This window comes from Astatotilapia calliptera, chromosome 17, assembly GCF_964374335.1.
Source record: "Astatotilapia calliptera chromosome 17, fAstCal68.1, whole genome shotgun sequence".
In the NCBI taxonomy this organism is placed as follows: Eukaryota; Metazoa; Chordata; class Actinopteri; order Cichliformes; family Cichlidae; genus Astatotilapia; species Astatotilapia calliptera.
In genome coordinates this window covers 36338685-36351034 of record NC_137438.1, presented here as the reverse complement: position 1 = coordinate 36351034, position 12350 = coordinate 36338685, and the positions used below count along the sequence as shown (strand labels likewise).

The 12350-nt window shown below is 40.0% G+C and overlaps 1 protein-coding gene across 2 annotated transcripts in view; it reads left to right on the top strand.

Moving 5' to 3' along the window:
* Positions 1–12350, top strand: part of tbc1d22a (TBC1 domain family, member 22a) — a 162648-nt gene that overhangs the window by 32223 nt on the left and 118075 nt on the right. For both annotated transcript variants that reach the window (XM_026147265.2, XM_026147266.2), the window contains exon 6: positions 7560–7630. In XM_026147265.2, the coding sequence (XP_026003050.1) occupies positions 7560–7630 (71 nt within the window). The remainder of the gene's footprint in view (positions 1–7559; positions 7631–12350) is intronic.

Genomic DNA, 12350 nt, shown 5'->3' with positions numbered 1-12350 from the left:
CCGTTCTTTTTACTTTTGAAAACCCATAATTTTTGGGGTTGTATCTCCAAATATTTGTATCATGCTGCGTTTTTAAAGATTCCAGCAGTTGCATTGTATTTATTTCTCTCTTTTCTAAATGCATTTATTTATCTTTTGTAATGTCTGGTCCAGTTTGTGTCATGATTACATAAACTCCCCCCAAAAAGTTTTAAGATGAGTTGAAAGGCACATGAAACACGAATGCAATAAAACCCACACAAACAAAACCATAAATACAAAGTAATATGTTTTTAACACTTCCTGCTGTTCTTTTTAGATTTGTTGTTTGCGTTTTTCAGAATGTAGTTCTGAAACCAGTCCTGCAGCTGAAATTACATATTAATGTACTCTTTAGTTCTCTGAAATAATATACAGGATTCTTATGTATCAAACTACATTGTCATTAATAATCCACAATGCAGTTTAAACGGTAAACATGTCAACGTGATGTCCCCCTCTCTGCCTTTAATCAGGACAGTAGTTTTGCAGAATCAACCTTGTGCTTTGTTCACTATGACCTGAAACTAGCAGTTGAGCTCATAATATCATCAGTAAAGTGTTTGCTGGGATCACAGTGCAACAGAACTGATGACACAACTCACTGATTTTTAACCAGAGGTGGTGTTTCTTTAGAAAGAATTAATGCATTAGCTTGACTTTTCAAAGGATGCTATGCTCCTTTTTTATACTGTTAGAAGCTAAGTAGTGTGCCTGAATAGGTACATATTACTGCTATTCATGCAGAAGTATGTTGAATGATAGTACACATAGAATATGGGATTTTGAATGCAACAGCACTGATATCCACGATTTTTAAAAATCTGGTGAGTAAATAATATTTCTGTTGCAGTTGGGTTTGATTGGACAACTTTGGTGCTGCTGTGATTTAAATGTCCACACCATACAATTGTAGCAATAAAGGAAAAGCAGCCTCCCAAGTGTCGTCTTCAACTTGTTGTAGTGTTGTGGAGCAAAAAGGGAAGGAATCCATTCTTTTGCTTTGCGTTTTTTATGGTCTGTGTGATGTCTGAAGGAGTTTTTTTTTTAAAAAACTACGACCTGCTGCTGCACACGCTGCCTTGGGGTAATCGACACCTTCCCACATCACGGTGCTCTGACTGTCTCTGAACCAGCAGACCCATGCTGTGCACTAGATCACTGTATTGAATTTCTATATAATTAAAGTCACTGGGGGTAAGGTAAGAGAGAAATTTTAAGTGGAAGATGCGCAGGAACTAAAGAGAATAAATAGCTGCTCCCATCAGCTGAACAAGCTCTAATGCGTTTCACTCAATTTAGCCAATGGACTTAGCCCATTGCTGTTTAGCTGATTGCTATTTCCTATTCTGCTATCTGTCACTGGCTCTGCGTTGCATTTGCCTTGAAGAACAGGCAAGGCAGAGTCATTTGCCAGCGCTAATCAATACTGTTCACTCTGTGCAAAGACCTTATCAATTTCCAGCCGGTTCCATGAATAGGAGCAGAGGAGGAACTTGGCTTATTTATTAGGTACATTTGTTTTTTCTTTTTTTGTTTTTTGTTTTTCTCACAGAAAAAAGTATGTTAAGGTGGTGGCATTTCCTTTGCTCAAAAATCAATCCTCTGTCTTTCTTTCACTCGGAGAATGCAGGTAAAACAGTGGCAGTGCAATTACAAGTGAAGAGATTTCCATTCCTTTTTTATGTTTCCCTCGGTTTGGTGAATGCTAATGGGGGCTTGTAGATTTGCAGGGCATGGGCAGAGCGAGGCCCATCTGTGAATAATGGATGAGTTAATGTTAGCGAGAACTCATCTTGGAACCCACTCCTCAGAAGAAATGCATATAATTTTTTATCTTTGGTTTCCTGGACTGCGTGATTCTGATTGGCAGGGTCATCCAGTCATCTCACGTACCTCTCGTGTAGAGCTTCATATCAACGAAGACCAATGCAGTATACCACAGTACGGATTTCTAGCACGTCCAACTGTGTGGCGTCATGTATATTTACTAATATTTCTTTTAGTCGATATCAGTGTTTCCTTCAAGCTTAAAGGTTTCTTTTTACTTTAGAGGGTTTGAAAAGGATTAAGCTTGGTTTAAATGCTATTTATTTTCTGTCAGAAGTTTAACATTGTAGAGCTATATTTTAAACGAATAACATTTTTATATATATTAAAGTAAAATCTTAAATCTGACTAGGCAAAAGGTTGAAGAGCTACAGAAGAACACAGGTGAACTGGAAAACTAAATTCTTTGGTCAGTTCCAAAGAAACGAAGTAGCTGTAATAACTACTTCTATACTGTTTTTATTTCTTTTTTGTATAGAAACAAACTGTTTCCAGTTGTTAAGAAATGTCCCCATAAATAGAAAAAAGGAACACTGAAATGATTTTGTATATATCCTCAGTACAAATTTAAAAAATCCAATTCACTTTTATTTATATAGCGCCGTATCACCACAATTGTTGCCTTAAGGTGCTTTATATTGTAAGGTAAAAACCCTGCGATAATACAAAGGAAAAAAACCTTTCAAATAAAATGAAGAAGAACTTAAACAAAACTGACACTCGGTTGCGGTCTGCTTATGCTCCAGGAGGAACAAAGGGGACATGAAGTGCAGTCTCAATGAAGTGGGCAGTGAGGCTCATATATGGATCAGATGTGTGACTTGTTCATGAGCAGCAATCCGAACACAGAAGTTCATCCCTCTGTTTACGCTCGGGATGTTTACGGCCTTGGAGTTGGTAACGATGCTCAGCTACTTTAATCAGCTGCTTAAATCGGACATTTTCAACTGTGGTTGCCGGCGTTGTCTATTGTAATGGTGTTAGCTGCCTTTGTAGAAACATGCTTTTGCAACAGTGTGTGCTCTGCTCTGCTTGTTTGGCGGAGGTTAAATAGCCAGATTATCTCCACGCTCCCGATTTCCTTAACAACGTCCTCGTGTTTTGAGCCTGGGGTTGTGCCGTTGGGGTGTCACATGTTCGATATCACTGTTGCTTGAGTTTTCGCTCAACATGCTGGTTTGTAGCTTCTCAAACATTAGCGCTGCTGCTGCTCGGACTCGACTCCAACCACAATTTTTTCCGCGCTGCACTCTTCTCATTGTCATTGTCATTCTGTCAACTTTATATTGACCATGTCTCATATTATAGAAACATTTTTGGTTGATAATGCTTTTTATTATCAACCAAAAATGTTCTTTTTTTTAATTATTTTTATTATTTTATTGCCCTGCTCTGGATGAGTTGGAAATCCGCATCATCTTGAATTTCCTCCTTAAGAGGAACCTGTTTTATGAGACGTTATGCCTTTGCTAAATGAATTGGGATGAAGCTATAATTTTGTGTTTTCAGTAGACACTGGGTCGTGAAAACGGCGTAAAATCACTAGTTAAAAATTTTAAAAAAGCAAACCCTAACAAAGCAAAACAAACAAGTAAATAAAGTTTGCCTTAAAATAAGGTTTCAAAAGCCTCCTTCCAACAGAGATTCTTGTACCGTGCGTGTGCCATCACTCGAACCTTTCATTAGCCCAGAAAAACAGGGAGATCTACCTAATCTTTGATGTGGTAGTGTATACATAAGCCTGTTACTACACAGCTGAAATAGTAGCATCACAATTAACCAACATGTTTGCTGGTTTAGTTGGTGATTAGCTCTTTGGGGCAGGGAACTTTCATATTTGCCAGATTTATTTATTTATTTTTTTTAGACTGTCTTTCGTCTGATTATGATTCCTCTGCTAAGACCAACCTTTGGCCTTTTACTGCTTTTACTGCTTTAACATTAAATCAGTCAGGACCCTTTCAAATGATGCCATAGTTAGTTTAGGTTTACAGTCTAGTAACCAGTAAAATCACCTCACTGTTTGTTGTGAGCATCCTTTGCCTCCTGCATTTCTCCACAGTTTTAAAAGGAATTTGAGAACTCTTGGAGGATTCTGTGGACTTAGCCTGTCTCAGTCGTTTCTGTTTCTCGCTGGTATTTCTGGCTCAATAACGTTGAGATCAGGGCTCTGTCAGCCTCTTACCATCTGCTGCAGGAATTCTTCCTGCTGCTGAAGACGGTTCTTTGTGACTCTCTCTTTGGGCTCGTCTTTGTGCTGCAAAACGAATCTGAGACCATCCAGACACCTTCTTTATGGTGCACAGATTCCAAAATATAAACTGTCTTAAAGCTTTTCACTGTATTGCATTGTTGTGAGGAAATTGAATACTTTACAAAGAATTCTACTGAAATATTAGATGAACGTTTTTGATATGACAACTACATCAGAGGACAAAAGGATGCCCAATATGGGTCAAAATTAGGTGACAAATGACACGTTTTCTAATGTAGTGGGTGGAGACCTTATGGTACGAGTAGGATTAAGTTTGTGCCTCGAACACAAAAGTGGCGCTCCAAACAATAGCTTTAGTTCTGTTTATGAACATGACCTCTTTTTGGTTCAGGGAAATTCAAAGTGACACTTTGCCCGCCAGAAGACAGTGGTTTCTAAATACCACACGACAAAGTGCTTTTTCTCGAGTCATAGCTGATTCCCACACTCACACATCCTCTCACACTGTGTCTGTGGTTGTGTCACAGAGGGAAAAAGAAGGTCCGGCCCGGCTAACACTTAGCACTAAGCCTTATTTTCTGTGAATTTTTTTGTCAGTTCAGTTAAACTATACAAGATAGAGCCATGATGCTTCACAGGCATATAGCTGAGATCAAAATAAAGGCCATGTTCAAAGATATGTTTAGTCTTACCATTCACGTACAGATGATCGAGTATGAGTTGGAACCAGTGCTGGTTGTAACACATTAAACGCAAGCACTGAGTACTTTTTTCCTGTAGTGAATAATCGAAGGCATTTAATTTACAATACCAGTAATCACTTATTTACCTACTTTTTTCAAATGACCAATCTGTCAGAGTGACAGTATTACCACAGTTCCTTCCTTGAGACATTATACATTGTTTGTCTCTGACTTCTTGGCATGCAGCTGTATACTAGTGGAATACACACCCATCCAGGGCCAGAGCTGTGTCTTTGTGCATGTTAATGCCAGCTAGCTTATGCTCTTTTATTATTTGTGGCAAGAGTGATAGAAAATGTGTGGCTAAGGAGCTCTGCTTTACATTTTGAAGAAACGCCTGCAAGCTAAGCACACTGATGGTGAGGCCCACTGAGGAAGAGAACCACAAAATTGCTTTTAGCATCGCTAAAGCTTGTCGCTGGTAATTTGATGGAGGAGATGCTACCAGTGTCAGCTCACTGTGTAATTAAGTGATTTTTATTTAGCGCCTTTTCTACTCTACTTGAGTACTCAAAGTGCTTTATATCATTCACACAAGCCCCTTTTCATACTTCTGAGTGTTTTCTATGTAGTCTAAGAAGGTTTGATAGAAAAGCATCTGGACTTCTTTAAGTTGCTTGAAGATGCTTCACTTCTCATCCGAGAAGCTTCTTCAGTTCTAAGGTGAAATGGTACAGAGTCCCAGATTTAAGCCCTATGGGAGTGTCCCCGAAGAGGGACAATGGACCCCCAAATGATCCTCTACCTAATCCCATGAGTCAAGGTGTGAAATGGTAAATGGCTTGTATTTGTATAGCGCTTTACCAGTCCCTAAGGACCCCAAAGCGCTTTACACATTCAGTCATCCACCCATACACACACACACACATTCACACACTGGTGATGGCAAGCTACATTGTAGCCACAGCCGCCCTGGGGCGCACTGACAGAGGCGAGGCTGCCGGACACTGGCGTCACCGGGCCCTCTGACCACCACCAGTAGGCAACGGGTGAAGTGTCTTGCCCAAGGACACAACGACCGAGACTGTCGGAGCCGGAGCTCGAACCGGCAACCTTCCGATTACAAGACAAACTCTTGAGCTACGATCACCCAAAACGGGTGTAGATCCCAATCAGCCAAGGTTTCGACTAGGGCTGCCACGATTTGTCGACTAGTCACGATTACGTCGACTATCAAAATCGTCGACGACTGATTTAATAGTCGACGTGTCGTTTGAAGCTTTGTAAGATCGCAAAAGACGCAGGAATAATAGCAGGATTTAAGAGTGTAATAACGGACTGAAACAGAAGATGGCAGCACAGCATGTACAAGGATGCCAGCTGCCGTTAAACCCCGAAGAAGAAGCAGCAGCTGTGTCCCAGAATTCATAGCGCGGCCCAGCTTAGTTTCCAACAATGGCGGTAGCTAGTTAGTTTTAATATTACTCTTATTATTCTTTCTGGGTCACAAAATAAACGTTTAACATATTTTCATGCGAGAATGTAGCTGTGTAAACCTCAAATATCGGCTCAGTTTATCAGGACACCACATATTTTCAAAAGTGCTCCGACGTTTTCGGAGACGTCTGTTACCCACTAGCTCGATAGCTAGCCGGGGGCAAGGCTCACTAGAGCCGTGAGAACACCGGACTCCCGGCAAATTGTTTTCAAACCCACCGCCGTCTTTCGCTACTCAGGTTAAATATATATGAGTCACTTAGATAAATTAAAAATGTTGTTGTTTGGCTTTTTTTTTTTTTTTTTAGTATTTTATTTGTTCCTGAGTAAATCGGTTTGGCTGAGATTAGAGTTATAGTTTTTACACAGCTGAATAAACGTCAAGCAGACAGCTGATTATCAGAAGTGTGAGATGCTGGAGAATATACTCCGGTGTCCTGTTATATTTTAGATAGCAAGGAGTTTATTAAACTTTACCGAAACAATCTGCAAATTTCATTAAAATTGAATAAACTATCATCTTGTCTTTATTTTTAGTTAGCACCTTAAAAGCTTAAAGCTGTAAGCTAATGATAGTTATATAAGAGCAGATGCTGCTGGTGCAATAAGCTGTAGTTTTACGTCCAGTGGATGATGATCTGATTAGTCGACTAATCGCATAAATAATCGGTGACTAGTCGACTATCAAAATAATCGTTTGTGGCAGCCCTAGTTTCGACTGAACTCATTGTGAAACCTAGCCCCACCCTATCATGTGATTTCCTGAGGTCAGAAGGCCCAGGATGTGAGTGGGCTTTAACGCCTCTGGGCTTTCTATCTAGCATTCACACGCCGATGAACCCAGTGGGAACAACTCGGGGTTCAGTATCAGTATCTAGTAGATTGGAGCAGCCAGAAATCGAACCACCAACCCTCTGATTAGTTGATGATCTGCTCTGCCCCCTGAAGCAGTAAATATAAACTCCCAATGCAAAGCAGTGTTTATTTTTGGTAATGAAAAAATACCCTGACAAGTTAGCCTTCCCATTAGGTAACATTGTCTCATAACATAACAAGTTGCAGTGGTTGGATTGTCAACATGTTGACAAGCCTGATGACAGGTTGGGTCAAATAACAAGAAGAGATTAGCTTTTCTATTAACTGCTCATTGTATGAGGTTAATTATTTAATAAAATCCATCAGTGACTTCAGTTTGGAATGCACTGTTAATATGTTTTAATGCCTAAACCTTAGATATTAAGTAGTATACAGGATGGTGTATATCATATTTCAGAGAATGGTGTGTAAAAAGAGCCTCTTGTGTGTTTGTTTTCCAGATGAGCTGCGGAAACTCAGCTGGTCCGGAATCCCTCGACAGGTCCGACCGATTGCATGGAAACTTCTCTCAGTAAGTTTATTTATTTATTTTTTGGCTATACACACAAGTGGTCTACCTTTATTACATTAAATATTAAATATTATATTTAGATCCCAAGAATGCTTTAAAACACAAATTTCTGTAAAACATAAAAACACATTTACACAAATACAACAAACGCACTCAGACATGCGTAACCTCACAACCAAGCAGAGGAGGAAAAAGATTAATCAAATATGAGCCAGTGTGCACACACAGATCAACGCATTACAGATGATCACACACACACACACACACACACACACACACACACACACACACACACACACACACGCTCAAAGTTCCTGTCATGTTCTTTCTCCCTAACCCCTCCCTTTTTTTGATTTATGAAGACTGGTAGCAGTCCTGCTTTTTTTTTCTCCAAGCTTCAATAGGGAAAATTAATTGCAAGGCACAAATAATTTATTCATGAGACGCACGGTGTGTTTACTCATTAAGCCATTGTTGTGGTGAACAGCTTCTAGTCTGCAGAGAGAAGACTGGCTTTTTGAACACCATGACTTTCCCATTAATTACCGCACAATAGTTAATGTGCCGCAGAAAAGATGTCATTAAAGGTGTGTGTGTGCGCACGCGTGCGTGTATATATGTGTGTGTGTGTGCGTGCCTGTTTGTGAGTTGGTTTTCTTTTTTGGTATTGGGAGGTTACCAACTGGGTGCTTTAACCATTAATGGCCGCTTTGTTTGGTACTCAACTGATGTAAAGGCTCATAACACTGTATGAAGTTGCACAGCAATGACTGTAATGCAGGCAGTCAGACAGAAGAGAGGAGGGGGGCACCTCAGGACTTTTAGTGTACTAAGGTACCGCAGAGTTAATTTATTGAATTAGCATCTTTCTGTGTCTCCATGCACAGTGTAAACATGCATGCATACAAGCTGTATGTGTGTCTGTATGTATATATATATGTGTATAAATATATATATGTAAAGTGAAGACTGCAGCAAAGTTTGGGCGTGCAAAGAACAACTGCCCTGTGGTGTGTTTAAACAATGATTGCACCACCCTGCTTCCCTGGGGAGAAAAAGATAGAGCTAGCAGAGGTGGGGATTGTGTGGATGGCAAGGAAATATATTATAAAAAAAAACAGAACATGAAGGATTCAAAACTGAAAAGGTTGAAGAGTTGGAGAAATTAAATGGAAAAGAGAAACTGTTGCTGGATGCTGTAGAAATGATCCCTCCTCCACAAGTTCTCCTGCCCCTGTTACACAGCACTCAGTGCCTTATGGTTTGACAGCTGTAACAGAAAAATCTAATTACATTTTTTTCATATTGGCACCAAATTGCTACATCAGGTTCTTCCTGCTAAAATATATATGACTGTGTTTGGATTGCTGTGACACTGAAGAAAAGCAGGTTCTCGCTTAGTCACAGTCAGTATCTTTTCTCATGGCTGTATATAAAAGATGGTTATTGGTAAAGTAAGATTACTCATACATCTCTGGACTTGGCATTGATTTTTGTAACATCGTGGTTTTTTGTTTTGAAGGGTGAAGAAAGGATAAAGTGTTAAGTCATCAGCAATATGAACTATAATGTTTAATGCACTATATTTTGCTTTGGCCAAGGTTTTTACATTGAATGTCTTTAATGATGCAATACTCCCAGAGATTGTGTCTCCAACAGTTGATCCTTTATAAGTTAGGCAAAATGTGTTGACTGCTAGTCCTCATGTTTCACAACATGAGGTCCAAGGACAAAGACTTCAATCTGGCCCACAGGATACTGTGAAAGATGTGAAAGTAGGCATTCATTTTATCACTGTATTTTAATAGGTTTTGCAACTTTTCCTGCTAATGTAGACCTCCCCCATGGCCGTTTATTCTACACCAAAATAATTATGTGTTATAAACAATTAAATAACAGAAAAAGTTTCTTTTTATTCCACAGTTGACTTTCTGTTTTTTACAGTGGGTCCTCAAAAAAAGGGCATTTTCTAACAGAAACTTTCTGTTTTTATAATTACAGGAACATCTGGACAATGGGCTAACAGGATTTTGTTTTTCTGTAATTTTACATATTTATTCCTTGCAATTTAAGCTCAGATGCTGAAAGATTTCTTTCATTTACCACACCACCATTTCTTTGTCATGTGGAAAAACCGATGCAATGTTAAAATCGCATTTCTTTTTCTTACATTATCATATAAGCACAAGGGATTAAGTGTGTAGGTAAAGTTCTTTCCACTGACAGAAAGGAGAGCTTCACTTGTCCAGCCCACTTAAAATCAAAGTGAGATGTATGTGGAGCTGCGTGCGTACGTAGTGCTAATTAGTGCTAATTAGTGCTGTTTTATTTGTTTGGTAATTCCATCAAACTGCTCCAAAATGCACCAGCTCCAGAAACACGATAGAGAGGTCCAAAACAGAGGCTCAAAACAAACAGAAGCCAGGCCAAGCAGCCTGCTGCCAGTTACAGCCTCCAGTGTTGCAACACTTGTCAAAGCGAGCGCACCCCTAACTTTATCTTTGGCTTCTTCTTTTGGCTCCTCCCTTTAGGGGTTTCCATAGCAGATCATCTGCTTCTATCTCACCCTGTCCCTATCTGCTGTCACACCAACCCTCTCCTTCATTTCATCCATGAATCTTCTCTGAGGTTTTTCCTCTTTTCCTTCTGTCTGGCAGCTCCATCTTCAACATCCTTTGTCCAGTAGACCCCTCCACTGCACATGTATAAAACAGTCTCCCCCTTGCCTCTCTTAGTGTGTCGCCAAACTACGTAACCTGAGCTGTCTCTCTGATCTACTCATTTTTTTTAGTCCTTTCCATTCTGCTCACCGCCAATGAAAATCATCAGCTCAGCCTCCATTTTTGTCTGTGTCACTGTGTCCAAACCCTATAACCGTGGCAGGTATTACTACCATGTTTTCACTTTTGCTGCTATCCTTCAGTCACAAATCACCCCAGATAACCTGTTTCCTTCAAAATTATTCTTGCTAAATCCAAATTTGTGACTTATTCAAAAAACAAGTACTGAGTAGTCTTTATAAATGGAGAAATTAACTACAGTGGCCAGAACTGCTTTATTTAACAGCACATAAACGTGAGTTTTGTGGCTGTTGTGCATTTTACCATGCTAGTCTATGGTATCAGTCTGCCTCAAATGGTCATTGAAGAAACTGCACTTATTGTTTTTAGCATCATTTTCAGCACCATAGGTTGTAGCTTGTTATATCTCAGCAAACTTACTCATATTCATTTGCAATAGTTCTAACAAACAATCAGATTGACAATTACCTAGCAGTGGAAGAATTTGTAATAAAATACAACCGAATCCAGGAAGCTTCCTTTAATATTCACATGCTTATTATTTCTTAAGTTTTTCCATTTGTTTCTCAAATAGATGTCGGTGTGAGCAAAGGATGTCGACATTAGACTCAAAGCAACCCCCCCCCCCCCCCCCCCCCCAACTGTTTACGCTTATGAATGGATCTCTACTTCACCTCTCAAGGTCTTGTAGAAAACCAGATCTTGTAGCCTCTTGAGGGGTGAACTGTCCCAGGGTTAAATCTAAGGTTTGGATGAAAGTAAAAAAGTGTGCAAAGTGTCAGAAGCACTAATATCGTCTGAGGTGTCATAACACTTGACTGCTTTTTCTGTCCTGCCTGTGGTATGATCCAATGAAGAAATAGATAGGAGGGATCAGCCTCAAAAAATCTATTCTCTGTCTGGTACACACACACACACACACACACACACACACACACACACACACACACACACACACACACACACACACACACACACACACACACAGACAGTGAGACTCACAGCCCACGCTGTATTCCATAAACTTGGCTGAGGCACCTAATAAAACTTCACTCCAGTGGCGTCCCTTGTGCCCTTCTCCTGCTCACCAGCGTGCACTAACTTATTTGATTTTTTTTTTCCTCTTCCCCTCCAGCAGGCATGCTTGAGCTGCACTCTTCTTTACTTGACAAAAGCAAGAAACAAGTTTTCCCACTGCAGTCAGAGCTCGCTAATGCTCCCCCAACGGGCTGCATTTACCACCACATCACAGAAATCGTCCATAACTGTCTTGCCTGTTATTAACCGCAGTGGAAATGAAGAATCAGGCAAACAAAATCTTGAAACCAGGCTACAAAAGAGAGGGCCAATTTCTAGCCTCACTGGATAGCTCCCTCTACCTCCCTTCACTATTTGCAAGATGCTCCACAGGTTGCCCGTGGCATCCAGTTAAACTTCCTATTATTTCAGAAATAATACCGTCTTATTTCATTTGTTTAAAGAGCATTTGGTGTCTGAGCCTGAAGGAGAAAGAAATTAAATGGCTTTCCTGCTTTGTGAAAGAATGTCAGCCTGTGGCAATATGTACATTTGTTAATGGAGTGTGGCTGTTAAATGTGAAGTGGCGGGAGAGGAGAAAACTAACTGGCTGTGGAAATATTGATAAGGCTAAAGGGTTATATGAGATATATCAAGGCAGTGGGAGAGGGGACAGATTTACAGGTTATGTTAAACTTTACTACACTACATGTAATTATAGTGCTTAAAAGAAGGAGAAAGCAGTGCTTTTCTTCATTTGGGGCTAACTTACGATCAACCTTACGGGCACTTCAGCTCGCTAGAACATTTTGTTCCATTCTGCCTCATTCAAAAGTGAGAGCCATGCTAATATTAACTAACGAGACAGGGCGAGTTGCTTTTAGTTAATAGATTCATGACCA